General features: G+C 44.6%; 1 protein-coding gene across 4 annotated transcripts in view; it reads right to left on the bottom strand.

Moving 5' to 3' along the window:
- Positions 1 to 17,364, bottom strand: part of mtor (mechanistic target of rapamycin kinase) — a 161,870-nt gene that overhangs the window by 42,821 nt on the left and 101,685 nt on the right. For all 4 annotated transcript variants that reach the window (XM_084070366.1, XM_084070367.1, XM_084070368.1 and 1 more), the window contains exons 31-34: positions 13,215 to 13,315; positions 9,881 to 9,996; positions 1,362 to 1,439; positions 493 to 600 (exon numbers count right to left, since the gene is read on the bottom strand). In XM_084070366.1, the coding sequence (XP_083926492.1) occupies positions 493 to 600; positions 1,362 to 1,439; positions 9,881 to 9,996; positions 13,215 to 13,315 (403 nt within the window). The remainder of the gene's footprint in view (positions 1 to 492; positions 601 to 1,361; positions 1,440 to 9,880; positions 9,997 to 13,214; positions 13,316 to 17,364) is intronic.

The raw sequence follows: 17,364 nt of genomic DNA, 5'->3' as shown, positions 1-17,364 counted from the left end.
GTAATTGCCATAATGGCGGTAATCGCGATCCGTCTGAGAGGAAGCAACGTGTTCTGGATAGGCTTTCAACCCGTGCGTTACGCAAACGTGACACGCGAGGGAATTCCTCGCAAACGTGACGTTCCAGAAGTTTTAAATCTTACCGTCTACCACTTCCTATGAACAGGGGAAAATAACTACATAATGTATCGTCTCTACAGACAGTTCTGTGTCTTTCATGTTCAGCATATGTGTGTGTGTGTGTGTGTGTGTGTGTGTGATTAACATCAGGAAACGCGGCCTAATTTACAAGATGAAGCTGGATTTACAGACATGTGTCTATCTGCCAAACTGTACAGTTTGCTCACGTCTGCCAAAAGCAAAAGAGGTCTTGCCGCAATGCCGCCTTTGGAGTGCGTTGTTCCTATGCACTAGGCCTCAGTTTCTGTGCACTCGCACACATGCAGTACACACAGGTGTGTGTCCGTATGACATGTGTGTCTGAACACATACCTGGAGTCTTTCCCACCACGTTTGGCGAATGATGTCCCTTCGCTCTGGGACCAGCTTGTACTGGATTACCTCCTCGAGCTCGGATAGCATCTGGCACGATACCATGGCCTGGGAAAACACACACACACGCACACGCACGCACGCACGCACACACACACACACACACACACACACACACACACACACACACACACACACACTTAATTGGGCAATATATCTATTATCAAAGACCTCGTGTTGGATTATAACCTTTCAACAGTCCAAATGGGATTGTTAATTTCATTGCTCCGTGAGGCGCTGTTCTCAACGTTTATATGGAATCCTTGAGGCTGACATGGTGTTACTCTGGTACATCTGGTAAATCTAGTGTGCACACACAAATGTGTTGCATATATGACCTTAATGTGTCAAAATCCATGGCCTGTGCCCCATCTGGGACCGTATAGGGTTCTGCACATAGGCCACTCAGAGTCTAAATGTCTGCCATAGATGTCTGAAGTCTGTGCTACAGAGTTTCGAACATCCAAAATGTGCGCCGAAAATAGCTGTGATCGCCGGGACGCGCTGTGAGCCAGCAGATCAGCTATTTTTGGCACACGACATGCATTGAAAAAATTAAAGTATAAATCAGGTTTAATGTGCGCGGTTCATTTTGCAATATCTGGTGTCGGGCGCTACAGAGTTTGAAACATCCGAATTCTGCGATTCGCCGCGTATAACGATCATTTTGTTTGTTGGACCCAGGCCCTCCCGTACAGGACTGTGGAGAATGAGCTGGTTGACTGATATACTGTATGGAGCTGAATCCTGTGTGTGTGTGGTCTTAGAAGAGGGGATGGGGTGGGGGGGGGGGGGATGTGGGTCCTTACTCCGTAAGCTCGACTGTAGCTCTCTCCAGCCATGGCCGTCAGCTCGGCATCCAGCAGGTCCCTGGCTTTGTCGATGCACTGCGAACGAAAAAAACACAGGGTCACCCCTCTAATATTTTTCTGCTGAAATCATTTTTAATTTCCTAGTCCAGATATTAACCCATTAAGACCTGAGGCGATTCTTAAAAATGTTTTCTAAATCCTAACAGTTTTTTTTTTTTTTTTTTTTAATCTGAAAAATATTTTTTCAAGATTTTTCAAAAATAGCAGATCTACAAGCTCGTAGCGCGGCACTCGGTGCCGCGCTATGAGCTTGTATATCTGCTATTTTTGAATAGCCAAAGAAATCTAAAGTGACACAGATGCGTTCCAGGTCTTAATGGGCTAATATCCTGTCATTAGGCAATACTCTCTGGTCCAACTACAGGGGAGAAATGAAGCCAACTCTTATTTTCCGTGAAATTTGAATTTAATACCACACCGACCCAAACACACACACACACGTGAAGAGTGACGCACACAGTGTGAACTTGAAACACCCACCTCGCCAAAAATATTGTGTTTTCTGTTTGGTTAAAGTCATTTTGAAGCTTACCATTGACAACCCTGGAAGTTTCTCGTACACGGCTCCACTACACTGCTGCATCACAAAGCATTGATATAGAGATTTACTATCCCACACCTTCTGACATGAACAATTAAAGCCATCACACGTTTTTAGCACTCACAAAATCAAATAACACTGATCATCCCCTACAACTTACCTTCAGACTCATGCAATCTGGACGAAGATACAGAACTTAGAAATGGCAAAAGGTTTTAGTAGGAGTTTTGTCCCTTCAGCCATTGCTGCACTAAACAAACTGCCTCGCTGATATGATGGTTCTGTTTATACTGTGGACTTCATGTCTTGTCTTGGTGTCATGCTGTTTTGTGCTATATATTTATGTGTTCTTTCTGTTGGAACAGACTGTGGAGGTGAATATCCCTGAGGCGACAATAAAAACTATTATTATTATTATATATCAAACATGTAGTAATCCTGGTCGCTATACCGCCTCCCCCATGACAGCCGGGGCGCCTGATGGAGGGGAAAGGAACTGGTTGGAATAACGTGTTCCTTCCACACGCTACGTCCAACCGGGGAAACTCCCCCCTGTCAGGTGACAAGAAGGTCAGTTGGCTCTCGTGCGGGGCATTGAAGGAAGGAGGCATGAGCTCGGCTCTTGGCTCCCTAGGCTGGCGGGGGGAGTGTAGCGCCCAGGATCACTTAGATAATTGGCACCGGGTGAAAAAGGGTTACAAAATCGTGGGATTAAAAAAAAATATATATTATTATTAATCTCGCTTTCTCTCACAAGAAACTGATTTGACACAGATCAGAGCAAACGGGTGGTGCGTGATGTCACAAACCCACTCGCCAATCAAAGCCTCATCAAAGCCATGCATTCTGATATGCACGCATAATGTCCACATCTGATTGGACAACAGACCAACGTGGGACACTGCTGAAGCACAGGTGTGTGTGTCTGTGTGTTTCACGACACACGCAACACATGTTGCTGTCAGAGTATTTTCTCTAGTCTACTAGGCAAAAGAGAGAAGAAACGACAATTCATGTTTGCACAGCAGCAGAACCTTTATTCTATCACTGCCTACATTGTGTTGTAGACATAACATTTTGGCAATACTGGGTTACTATTTACGTTGCAATTTAAGTAATCGTAGAAATGTGATTATATTAAACATTGTATATTAAAATGTATATCAGACGTGTACTACGTGTCACTCCTTGACTCTTTCCCCATTTCCTGTCAAATCTCCACTGTACAATCAATAAAGGCAGAAATCACCAAAGATATCTTTAAAAAAATTATAAAATGTTGAGCCCTGATGAGTTAAATATTGCATCTTGCTATAGTGATACAGGTTTGTTTGTTTGAGTGCAGGACTGCAGGGGCGTGGAGAGTCTAGAGGCGTGTCATATTGGTGTATTAATGAGGGCTTGATTCTACAGGTGTGGCATACTGGCATAATCAGCAGGAGGGGCGAGATCCAAATCTGGCGGTGGCGTGCGCCGCGGCGGTTGTGGCGCTCGCCGTGAGCGCCGCGGCGGTTGTGGCAGACGCCGCGAGCGCCGCGGCGGTTGTGGCGCTCGCCGCGAACGCCGCGGCGGTTGTGGCGCTTGCCGCGAGCGCCACAACCGCCACGACCGCCGTGAAAACCGCCACAAGCGCCGCGAGCGCCAATAGGGTCCGCCATCCGATCCATCGACCATATCTGCGCTCTTCTGGCGCAGCCCCCCCCCCCCCCACATGTCCCCCCGGGCCCCCCCCCCCCCCACCTGCGTGCCCCCCCCCCCCCCCCCCCCCCCCCCCCCCGGGACCCCCCCCCGGGACCCCCCCCGCCCAAGGGGTGGATAGTAATAATTGTATATTTTGCGCATTTGATCCAGAGCAGTTGAGATTTGATTCGGCCATATCTTTCTGAATGTAACTTGTATTTTTATAATTGTATTTTTTATATGATCTGTAAAGTTTATATTTTCATTTGCTACCAGGCATGAATTCATTATAATTTATTATATATATATTTTTCCTTATTTTCTTTCTTTATTTACACGTGCGTAATAAACGAAGCATTTCAGATTTCATCCGCCCAGATCTTTCTGAATTTTACTTGAATTATTATAATTTTAATGTTTATATGATCCGTAAATTTTAAATTTTCATGTGGTATCAGGCATGAATTTATTTTAATTTATTTTATTATTTTATTTCATTTATTTACATGCGCGCAATTACACACGCATCTAACTATTGGACTCAGCTCTGGGGACACGGTGCGGCTGCAGAGTTCACCTTGAAATTTGTCATTACAATTTTACTGTAGCCTAATCCACAAAAGTGTGACTGACTGTTAATTCCTTGAGTCAATACATTGTGTTTTTATCACCGGTGCCAGTATTATTATTATTATTGTTAATAGACCTTGCAACATAGAGCAACTTAAGTGCTTGCAGAACTTAATAATATAAGCACACTTATTCTCCAGGCAGACAGACAGAAACAGTCTGTCTGTCTGTCTGTCTGTCTGTCTGTCTGTCTGTCGGTATATTATGTTACGTGCATAAATTAAGCTTGGGTCATTGGTCAATGAACCTGGTGTGTCGGTCAGAAAATAACTGATCTATAAACTCACAACTCATCGCATCCTCATTCATTTCACTGGTCAAATGCAACAGACAGACAGACAGACAGACAGACAGACAGACAGACACGGTCAGAGACGCACCAGTACCACCGAGTGCTAGTATGGAGCTTGTTGTTGCGTCTTTGAACAGTTCACACAGCGAGCAAAACTTGGGGAGCCCGATTTGGGGGCTATGCAAACAGGGACTATTAATTAACCATGCTACAAGTAAATAATATAACACACAATTTGGATGAAAAGGCGCATGTGTAAATGAAAATAAAATAATATATTGGCTATAATCAAGTCTACTTATCAATCTGTCCGTAAGTCCGTCCGTCCGTCCGTCCGTCCGTCCGTCCGTCCAGACAGACAGACAGACAGACAGACAGACAGACAGACCTGTCTGTCTTCTTATTGACGTAGCCATGGTAAATATAATTAGCTTGCATAATGTTAATAGCCTAATATAATAATAGCCTATCATAATTATGTTTGGTTATAACTGTGTAGCCTACAGTATAATATATTTATATTATCTATCTATCTATCTATCTATCTATCTATCTATCTATCTATCTATCTATCTATCTATCTATCTATCTATCTATCTATCTATCTATCTATCGCGCTGCAGTTTGTTGATCGGCTATTTTTGGTGTCACGGCCTGGATCGGTCTGTCTGTCTGTCTGTCTGTCTGTCTGGCTGGCTGGCTGGCTGGCTGTCTGTCTGTTGCATGCATTTGACCAGTGAAATGAATGAGGATGCGATGAGTTGTGAGTTTATAGATCAGTTATTTTCTGACCGACACACCAGGTTCATTGACCAATGACCCAAGCTTAATTTATGCACGTATATATACCGACAGACAGACAGACAGACAGACAGACAGACAGACAGACAGACAGACAGACAGACTGTTTCTGTCTGTCTGCCTGGAGAATAAGTGTGCTTATATTATTAAGTTCTGCAAGCACTTAAGTTGCTCTATGTTGCAAGGTCTATTAACAATAATAATAATAATACTGGCACCGGTGATAAAAACACAATGTATTGACTCAAGGAATTAACAGTCAGTCACACTTTTGTGGATTAGGCTACAGTAAAATTGTAATGACAAATTTCAAGGTGAACTCTGCAGCCGCACCGTGTCCCCAGAGCTGAGTCCAATAGTTAGATGCGTGTGTAATTGCGCGCATGTAAATAAATGAAATAAAATAATAAAATAAATTAAAATAAATTCATGCCTGATACCACATGAAAATATAACATTTACGGATCATATAAACATTAAAATTATAATAATTCAAGTAAAATTCAGAAAGATCTGGGCGGATGAAATCTGAAATGCTTCGTTTATTACGCACGTGTAAAGAAAGAAAGAAAATAAGGAAAAATATATATAATAAATTATAATGAATTCATGCCTGGTAGCAAATGAAAATATAAACTTTACAGATCATATAAAAAATACAATTATAAAAATACAAGTTACATTCAGAAAGATATGGCCGAATCAAATCTCAACTGCTCTGGATCAAACGCGCAAAATATACAATTATTACTATCCACCCCTTGGGCGGGGGGGGGTCCCGGGGGGGGGTCCCGGGGGGGGGGGTCCCAGGGGGGGGGGGGGGGGGGCACGCAGGTGGGGGGGGGGGGGGGGGCGGGGGACATGTGGGGGGGGGGGGGCTGCGCCAGAAGAGCGCAGATATGGTCGATGGATCGGATGGCGGACCCTATTGGCGCTCGCGGCGCTTGTGGCGGTTTTCACGGCGGTCGTGGCGTTCGCCACAACCGCCGCGGCGCTCGCGGCGTTCGCCACAACCGCCGCGGCGCTCGCGGCGTTCGCCACAACCGCCGCGGCGCTCGCGGCGAGCGCCACAACCGCCGCGGTGCTCGTGGCGGTTGTGGCGCTCGCGGCAAGCGCCACAACCGCCGCGGCGCTCGCGGCGAGCGCCACAACCGCCGCGGCGCACGCCACCGCCAGATTTGGATCTCGCTGTCTCTCATAATCAGCAATGCTAAATGAGATGACAAGATCCTTTATGAACGTTTTTGGTCCGGAAAAATACTTGACATGTACATTTATTGAAGATGTTTTTTCAGAGGAATTAAACCACACCATGGGATGTGTGACATGGGTCTTTAATGCACACCTCCTCCATGTATGATGAACTCAAAGTATTCATTTTATTGATGATACTGACAATAAATACAATGCTAAAAAAGACTGTTATATGGACTTTATAAGCATCTGCGTCTGTGATCTGTGTGACCAGACCTCAGTAGCACACCGGTCTCTCCAAGCAAAATGTGGCATTTCCTCAGCAGTGGAAAGAGTATGTGAACTCCAAACCGCATAACGCACCCGTCCCCCTGCGCCAAACCTCCTCAACCGCCTGAGCCCACGCCAACCGCAGCCACCTCGGGCCGCCGCATCGGGAGCGACCCGGGCTCGGGCAGAGGTGTCTGGGCGCAGAGACAAACCCTTTGATCGGAGGCATCGTGTCCGCGCACGCTGCCAAGAGTGACACATTAGAGAGGCCGCTCGTATAGCGCAGGGAGCAAATGGTTTTGATGTGAGGGCTGAGTGCCAGCTGTTTTATGAGGGAAGAGGCAAACGGAACAGCTGAGGACAGCGACGAGAGAGTTACGCAACCCGAGGTCGAAGGAAGTTACGCGCATCGCCACGCGAGGCCGTCCTCATGTGTTTCTTTGGACACATTTAACCCATTAAGACCTGAGAACGAATCTTACTAATGTCTTCTAAATCCCAACAGTTTTCTGAAAAACCCATGTTTCTATGTCAGTGGTTCCTCAAACATTTTCATGTCAACGACCCCCAAAATGATATGTATTTGGCCGCCGACCCCCTATCACAAAATATTTCGTTCCAGGGACCCCCAGAAGCAAAGATTTGAGTTAAAAGTGTTCGCTTTAAAAGAATAGCCAATAGCCAAAGTGTAAAATAATGCTTTTTTAGCTCAAATCAAAAAGTGACACAGATGTGCTACAGGTCTTAATGGGTTAAAAGGCATTCGTAGAGGCGGGGTCAGGGTGGGGAGGGGGGGTACAGTAAGATTCAAAAAGGAAAACAAAACAGGCCTGGTTATTATAACACGACCGGCGGACAGATAGACAGAGAGAAACGCCGTAGACAACGGAAAAGCAGCGGGATGATGTTAGGGAGGAAAGCCCCTGACATCGTGTTGTGGGGGCGGGGGGGGGGGGGGGGGGGCTGTAATTGGGGACTGCTGTCGGGGGGGCTGTCGGAGGCAGGAACACGCAGCTGTTTCAGCCTGCCTCCCAGCAATTACTTTCTTGCAGAGGGGAGGGGGGGAGGAGAGTGATGGCGTGCCAAAACACCTCGACAGACGCACACAACAAGGACGGGACGGGGGGGGGGGGGTCGTCGGGAAGAGGTGACAATGAGGCTTGTTTCTTTTACAGCCTGGAGTCAGTTACAGCTCTGTTGACTTTAGGGCTTACAGCTCCGGGGGCCTCGGCTGGAAATGTGCAGTCCAGACGACTCCTGATAAATGCAGTGTCTGGGGCTGTGGCGTTCAACGTTGTTGAGCACAAACAAATAAGAGAGAGAAGACATCTCCGTTCCTCTTACCTGCACTTCCCGTGCTCGTGTTCTCGTTGTTAACAAGGCTGCAACATTACACTGTGCCATGAGATGACTCCACGTTAACGGATAGGACCGAATCGCTTGTGAAATAAAAACCAAATTAAAAGGCCCAAAACATGAATGAAGACCTATTTGTCTTGTATTAACCACTTTCAACCTGGCATCCATGTTTTGTCATTATAGCTGAACATTTTCAACAACAAAAAATAATAATAATAATTCAACAAAGAGCGAGAATAACAGATCTACAAGCTTGTGCGTGTAGATCTATAATCATCAATCTTGGCATACTTGGCCCACTGTTGTGTCTACACTTGATCGCCGGAACAGACCAATCACTGAGAGATTTACAACACGGGACTCGTGTTGCTATAACCTTTCAGACGGATGCACGCTATGAGTCCCAGAGCACACGTTCGGGGTTGTCGGGAAGCGGGGTGGGGGGGCGGAGGGAGGTTGTGAGGGGTGGCGGGGGGCACGAATTCGAAAGGACTTAAGCGTGAGGATTACCTACCTGATCCGCAAGACTAATCTGAGCTCATGTTTGACATTCAAGCCTTCGCCCCCTCTCTCTCTCCCCACATCTGTTTCTCGTTCGCCCTCTCCTCCTCCGCTCGACGCGACCGGACCCGCCGTCGAAAAAAAAACAAAAAACGACAACCTTGAATGACAACGGGGATGATGGCGCGGCCCCCACCTGGATGCGATTGTGATCACGGTGAAAGAGTTAACCCATTATTACCTGGAACGCATCTGTGTCACTTTCGATTTCTTTGGCTATTCAAAAATAGCAGATATACAAGCTCATAGCGCGGCACCGAGTGCCGCGCTATGAGCTTGTAGATCTGCTATTTTTGAAAATTCGTGAAAAAATATTTTTTATATTTTTTTCAAAAAACTGTTAGGATTTAGATTATTTTTTAAGAATCGCCTCAGGTCTTAATGGGTTAACTGGGCGGATGAACCCAGAGAGACTAGCCGTCGGCATCCAGCCTGAACCGGTCCGTCTCCAGGGACCAGTGAGCTCATCAACCCTCCTCAAGAGGAGGGAAACACCACCAGGCAGCGACCACCACCAAACTCTGTTGATGCTGGACTGTGGAGGGGTGTGTGTGTGTGTGTGCGTGCGTGTGTGTGTGCGCGTGCACGTGGGGTAACAGGCTCTTTATGTGCCAGCAATGGGGTGCATAGCGAGGATGATTTATGATGGAGGGACTTATGTAAAATTTCCACGCCTGGGAAGTACCACAGTGTAGAGGGAAATAAAAAAAAACGTGTAGAATTTTATCCGTCTTAATGAAAGCTCTCATTTGGGAGGGAGAAGGGGGGGGGCGGGGGGTTGGGGGGGCGTGAGCTTGATTATGTCTGGACCAGCGACAAGGCTGTTTCTTTCATTTCTTTTCCTGTTTAAAATAATTTCTTCACCGTGTTCCTTTTTCCACACGGTTTTTAATGACCGGTGTAAACTTTTCACACCTTCGTAATAAAGTCTAAACGCGACTGGCAGGAGTGCTGCGGGGGGAGGCTGGTTCGAGAGATCCCCATATGGCCTTTATGTCTTTATGGGATGTTTTCTAAAAATACATACGCCTCTAATGTACACGTACCGTAAAGCAACGCGGACGGTTTCGGCCGTCGTGGTGTGTGGGGGGGGGGGGGGGGGGGCAGAGGGGCGGTGGCGTCACTCACCTGCTGGGCCAATGAGAAGAGGTCCTGATGCAGCGCCAGCACGGCCCGGTAGAAGGCGCCGTCGTGCGTGTCCCTGGGGATCATGCACGTGTACTCCTCCATGCTGTCCCAGTGTCCTGGAAGAGGAACGACCACATTCAAATCAGCTGCATCCAATGACTCACTTAAACCCATTGAGGCCTGAGGTTCCGATTCTACAAAATGCCTTCTAAATCCTAACAGTTTTTTGAAAAAAAAACATATGTTGCTACTGTATGTCAGTGGTTCTCAAAATTCTTCATGTCAAGGACCTCAAAATGAATATGTATTTGGCCGCAGACCCCCATCTCAAAATATGTTGTTCCGGGGACCCCCCAGCAGCAAAGATTTGATTTACAAATGTTCGCTTGAAAAATATATATATTCAAAGATTTGCACACATTTTCACGATCTTTCAAAAAATAGCAGATCAACAAGTTCATAGCGCGGCACTCGGTGCCGCACTATGAGCTTGTTGATCTGCTATTTTTGAATAGCCAAAGTGTAAAATAATGCTTTTTTAGCTCAAATCAAAAAGTGACACAGATGCGTTCCAGGTCTTAATGGGTTAAACTTGGTTGCGCGCTGTGTCGCGCATGGAAAAATAGCAAGCTCACAATGCCTCGCAGCACAACGCATTGTGAGCTTGCAAATAAAGCTATTCTTGGTGTGCGACACTGCTGCGTAACAAAGTATACTATATCACACCCTTAATAACGCTTTTCAACTGCTTGGTACCGGCTCGAATCAACTCGACACTACTCGCCTTCTTTTTGTTTTCCATCAGGCAAAAGGTTGGAGATACACAACCTGGTACCTGGTGTGTGTTTTTGGGATCACCTCTGTCGAGGTTGATGTCAAAAGTTGATGTGAAAACACAACAGACTACTCCGATTGGTCGGAGGGAATCATCACCGCGTCATTGCATCACTACATGGGACGTCCTTCCACAATCCACCATTTATAAATAGCCACAAGCTATAGCAGCTGCACGATCTTACGGTTGTGGTTCTGTAGGAGGCGAGCGGTCTAGAAATCGGGTCTTTCTGTCTGTGTGTCCGGCGGCCATTTTCACAAACCGCTGGCCAGATCAGCGCCAAGTTTCTCGTGCAAAGTACCTGGTACGACTCCCTGGCATGACCCCCCCCCCCTTTTGTACATATGTTTTACATTTTTTGTTTTTGTTTGTACATATAGTGTAAGTGTTATATATTGTGTATGTATTATTGTGTTGCTTTTGAACGGTTTGGTTGCTACTATATATGTCTATGAATTGAATACCAAGGACCCCAATGGAAACAAGACTGTAAGGACGTTTTTGGACGGACCTTTTAGACAAAGTATTATAAATGTAATTGTGCCGTTTACATTTTTTGCCTAACAAAATATTCAATCAATCAAAGTACCAAAAGTGAGTAGAGCCGACTGGAGTTTGGAGTACGGTGGAGAAGCAGGATAACAGAGAAATGTCTACAAATCTGAAGGATTATTATGGAACACACACAGATACACAACAGAATTTACAGTAGGCCTTACGGTGATTATAGTATGTCTTCAGGTGATGCTCTTATCCAGGGTGATATGCAACAGCAGCATAATCTTACTTGTCTTAGTATAACAACATTACAATACGATTGGATTAATGGGGAGTGTCAGCATAAGGACAGGGTCAAGAGCTAAGCTTACTCTATTATTCTTTACCTGAAACTAGGGTGCATTTGAGTGAGTGCTGAGGAAAATTTGGGGAAGCGGATTCAGGAGGGAGACCTTTTTAACAATGGTTGTCTCTATTTCTTAAAGCCACATCAGAGCAAGCAGAGAATAAAATAAAATAAAACGGCCTTAATATTTAGTTTCCCGCTAAAGGATGCCCTGGAGCACACTCTCAACGTTTCACGCTGTGTGTTTGGAGGTTTACAGTTCAACGTTGTAGGGCCATGAAGCCGCAAGGCCACAGGGGGGTTGGATCTGCAGTAAAGTGCTGGCACACAAGGTCCAGTTTGGATGGGGGCGGGCGGGTGTTTTTCTCCACCACTGCACGTTATGATATGTCGATGTTCTGAGTCAATGCCATTCCCATCTGGATATAAGGACTGGGCTAGAGGTTGTGGGGGGGGTGTGGGGGGGATTCGTTTTCATTAGCGCTTTGGCTCCCAGCTGCAGAGCGAGGACGTATTGAACGCTCTCTCTCTCTGCAAGACGTCCCGCGCTTCGAAGTGCTACTACGCAGTCAAACCTAGTGTTAACCCTGTGAGCATAAAAAATTGACCTTGACATTTTGCTTTACTACCACTATTTGTTTTATTGTGTTTATTATGGTGTTTCATTGCTTTTTATTTTATTGCTTATTTTATGTACTGTTTTATTGACGGTGATATTTTCCATGATTCTTCTGTTTTCTTTTGTAATTATTCCCAAGATGTCTTCCTTTTCTTCAAGGCATGTCTCTTGAGTTTTTTTTTTCCCCACCCGACTGAGGGTCAAAGGACAGAGAGTTTTGTTTTGTTTCCTTTGTTGGATGTGTGGCTGTGAAGCCCCTTGAGACTGGAACTGTGATGAATGGCTGTACTTGACTTGACTTGCGGTGTACTTTGTGGTATTTTGGTAGCACAATGTGCAGCAATTACTATCGGACCCTTCTGGAGCGCACTTTTTAAGTACTTTGTAGTGGTTAAAGTTGTTCTGTGCAAATTAAAAAAAAACGACTTTTAGCAGCCTCTGCTGGTCATTACCGTCACTGCAGGCCGTTTCTTTATTACTGCGTCACCCAGAATTCCATTCGTTTTCACCGGAAGACGGAAGTGTTTCAAAAAGCGTTCTTTTAATTGTTTTATACGATCTGTGGATCGTTTCTCTTAGCCAGTGGAGCATTAGTTACCGTGAGCTGTGTTTTCTTTTTCTGTTTTTTTTTCGTTCTTCAAATCATACAATCTCTTAAAATCAGCGTGAGTTTCCTTTTGTTATTAGCGCGGTAGTTCCTGGCCAAACAGGAAACCGGCGCGGTAGTTCCTGGCCAAACAGGAACCTGGTGCATTTCCGCTTCCATTTTCCGGCCAGGTGACGTAATTTTCGAGGGAAAGTCATGCTTGACAGCGTTCAATAGAAAATATATAAATAAAAGGCTTTCGGGGGTGAAATTCATGGAGTGGGTGTTGTGAAACATTTGCCACTCACAAAAGATATACAATTTAACTTTAGTTTTACTGAAAACGTTACCTAGTATTACTTTAAAGTACACTGGTTTTCGATTTGTTCATCAATGAAACCAAAACGTGTCAAGCTTATTATTAGTGTTAAAGCTTTTTGAGCTGGTTACCTAGACCCCAGGCTGCGGCGGCAGCCATGCGCGCCATCTTGGCCTGCGTCTCCTCGCTGACCAGTGTCCACTCCTCGCAGCACTGCTGGTGCAGTTGGCCCCTGGGACAGACACACACAAAAAAACACACAAAGCATCCAGTTAATACAATGGCGCATTCTGCTTCCCTAACGTGTGCACGAAAACAAACAAAGAGGGACGGAAGGGTGGAGAGCGTTCCCGCGTCAATCAAAGAAGAGGTTCTTTGAAGATCATTAAGGCGAGGAAATTAATATCTTCCATTTTGAAAGGCGCCATTTGATCAGCCGGCTCCCCGAGCTTTGGCCGGCCGCAATTGGCAGGGGATGAGAAGGACGGGGTTGACCGACAGCTAAACACAAGAGAGGCCCCGCCTTGGCGAGAACCTGGTTTCTATTACGTCAACCATTATCTATTTATTCATTAATTCTTTTTTTTTTGTTTTATGGCTGGATGTTTTAACCCATTGAGACCTGAAGCCGATTCTACATGTCTCCTAAATCTCAACAGTTTTCTGAAAAACGTATGTTTCTATATCAGTGGTGCTCAATCTTTTTCATGTCAAGGACCCCCAAAACTGTATGTATTTGGCCGCGGACCCCCATCAAAATATTTTGTTCCAGGGACCCCCCAGAAGCAAAGATTTGAGTTAAAAATGTTCGCTTTAAAAATATATATATTCAAAGATTTGCACACATTTTCACGATTTTTCAAAAATAGCAGATATACAAGCTCGTAGCGCGGCACTCGGTGCCGCGCTATGAGCTTGTATATCTGCTATTTTTGAATAGCCAAAGTGTAAAATAATGCTTTTTTAGCTCAAATCAAAATATGACACAAGTTCCAGGTCTCAATGGGTTAAAGCTGTGCAGGGGCCTGCACACAGCTCTGACCACTATCGAATATCCCAGTAAAAAGGTTTGAGGTTACTGTCGGGGTCATCTGACAAAGTCTAATTCCACATTAACAACAATCAGTGCTGCATCTCGCTTCACTCCGGGAGAAACATGTGGTTCCCACCAAAGACGATGAACAGGGTTAGTTATGAGAGAGAGAAATGCATACAGAGAGAGATATATACAGGTTTTTAGAAAGGTGGATCACTTCCCCAGCTGCCTGGCTAGTGTACAGTATCGTATATTAGACGCACAAGAACAAAAGGCCCCAGTGCACTGGCTCTGTGCGTGCCTTATGTGGGCTAACACAGCAGGTCCAGCGGAAAAGAGCTGTGGCTATCATTTGATTCGGCAGACCATTACTCAAATCTTTGGAATCTCACTTGAAATAATCCTAAAATAAATAAGAAGTGATTGAAGAGAAATATTACTGCCATTTTTACATTGAAACGAGTGAACTCTAACACCTCATTCAGAATGTGGCCAAACAAAATGAAAGCAAATCTTTATTAGTAGATTTCACTCTAGACTGGAACACCAACAGAAACCTGGATACAAGTTTGAAATCCACCCACTTAGTTTAACCACATTAATCCTGGTGTCCCTGTTTTGGGCCAAAAATGTTCACGATTTTTCAAGATTATTGTTTCTGTAATTCTTTTAAATAACAGATCTACAAGCTCACAACACGCTGTGATGTATTGAGCTTGCAGTTTGGCTATTTTCAAACAGCTGAAGTAGGGCTTTAAACCGTGCCTCAAGAAAAACTGATCTTTCCAGATACATGTTTGCCTTTGGTTGATCAACTTCGATTCGCTAAAACTTGACTTCACAACATTCTTATTTCATTTCTGCAAACTGGGTTTAACTTAAATCTATGGTCGTATTTAGTCTGCATTATTCTATTCAGGTTTAATTGATGCAATGCAATGATTCAGTGACCAATGGGAAATTCCAACTCATTTTGCAACAACTAAAATTAAGCAAAATTATGCATAACAATAAGTTGATTTACCTAATCAGATTTGCCTTTTCTTTTCTTCAGTGAAATGCTTTACGGAACTTCACTATTGCCATTATAACACAAGATGTTTCCAATGTTCGGTCAGATGAATATCATGCCATAGAGGAGAAACAAAACAAAACAAAATAAAAAAACATTGAGGGAAGCTCGTGGCGTAGTGAAGTCACTGCCCACCACCACGGAGGTTGTGGGTTCCAATCCACCGTGGTGCATCCGGCTTTGTCGAGCGTCTACACCAGGGTTCCCCAATTACTTTTCCCCAAGGGCCAAATTATGTCTCGGGTACCAAGGTGCCCGCGCGCGAAGCGCAAAATTTTTAGTTTTTTATTCGTTTTTTAGTGTTGTGCCTCAAGAAACTAGGATACCAGGCAAACAATGTAACCTAGCATCTGTCTAATATTAGCAATAATAGCATCTATCTAAAAAATAAAATACAAATAAAATAACATAAAATGTACATTTGAACTCGAACTGCAGACTGTTCTTTCAGAACTCAGTTCACAACACACACTTCAAAGATCTGCCCACACAGTTGCGAACTTGCAAGTCACGTGACTTCTGGCAGTGTCGTCTTGCATCTCTGGTCTGAAACTTTGAAACCGACAGTCTGAAATAATAATTCTGCTGGAAGGGCATGTTGTCTGCTTTTTTCTGAAGTACAGTCATGCAAGCCTTCTAAACTTAGTTTCAAGCTAGCAAAACATTTTTTATTAGATTTCAAGCTTTCAAACAATGAGTTTAAACCTTTCAACACTCCCCCCCCCCCCCCAGTTTTGAAATAATGGCATATTTATCCCAAAATTTACTCCATTCCTTCGGGGCTTCATGTACGTATATGAACGTTCAGAACTTGTCACAGACATTTCAGCACAAAAAGGCTCCTTTAAAACTCTGAGTTTAGACGGGCGCTAAACATCCCACTACACTTTGACAAGCTGTCTCATCTCATGGAATTGTACAAACAGAGGAACTGTACAAAACCTCTTTACCTTAGCTGGAAACAATGTGTTCCCACAAGACTACTCGCATTTGACTCTTGGCAAGGTCAATAAGTTATGTCAATCCCACCCAACTTTAATCATTTTCTCTTAAAATGAATCCCAGGAGTGTATACAACAATGGCACAGGCGCCCTGTGTTACATAAGCAATCAGTGGCTGTTTAGCATCCAGATCTGAGTCCATCCACATATTTTGAGCCTTTAGACATTGTATCACTTTTGTTTACCCATACAGAAGAACACTCTATTCCCAGAAGGTCATTTCTCATGTGTTCTCTCTACCGTATAACATGGAATCACCCGAGAATGTAGAAGAGGAAAGGGAAGGTGGTGGTCGTGGTGGACGGTGGTTTTGGCGTTATGCTCGTGGTCGAGGTTCCACTGAGATTTGGCCTCATGATGCTGTTCTGGTACTTTCTGTTCTCTCGTGCTTCCCAGTAATTTCACATTGATCGTCTTACAGGAAGCGTTTTCACTCGCTTTTTGCTCAGTCATCAAATAGGCTTGATTGTCAGGTCTCAATTGGAGAACTGGGGGCCACCTACAAGAAATATGCATGGGTCTGCAGTGCTCCAAGCAAACCATCAGTCTTACTCACTGCTAGAGCAGTGATTCTCAACCTTTTACATTTCAAGGACCCCCAGTTTGATATCCATTAATCCACAGATCCCCATAACTTTTATCTCTGGGACGCCTATCTAAAATGTTAATTGCCCAGTGTACATACGTTTTTATTCCAGTGCATCTCGTTTTGATCATGTACTGTACCCGTCTTTATTGCTTATTGTCTTTCATGTTTGTTTTACGTGATATGGGCATGTCATTTCACTCAGGGATCAATAAAGTAGCTAGGCCTATTACTATTCTATTCTCTCCACATCTCTGACGTCTGTCTAATCACGAAAACATGCACTTGAAATGATGTGATACCATGCGCAAGAAGTGCTAGACACTTTCCGTTCCTTTGTCTTATTTTTACGCAAATTTAACTAATTTGTATTATTCAGACTATGTGGGTCAACGATAATGATTTGTACAACTTTTAATCAACGAACCAAGTCGACCAACTTACGTCCAAATGGAGATGGAGGGGAGATGGAGTCATTTCCTCAGTCGGTCATGGTGATTCATTTATTATTCAAAAAGTATTCCAATCAAGACGAACATAGGCTACGTCCGTAGGCAACAATTTAAGTGATTATCCCCTCGAGGA

This window comes from Gymnoscopelus microlampas (assembly GCF_963454915.1).
Source record: "Gymnoscopelus microlampas genome assembly, chromosome: 10".
Classification (NCBI taxonomy): Eukaryota; Metazoa; Chordata; class Actinopteri; order Myctophiformes; family Myctophidae; genus Gymnoscopelus; species Gymnoscopelus microlampas.
This window is presented reverse-complemented; position numbering and strand designations above follow the sequence as displayed.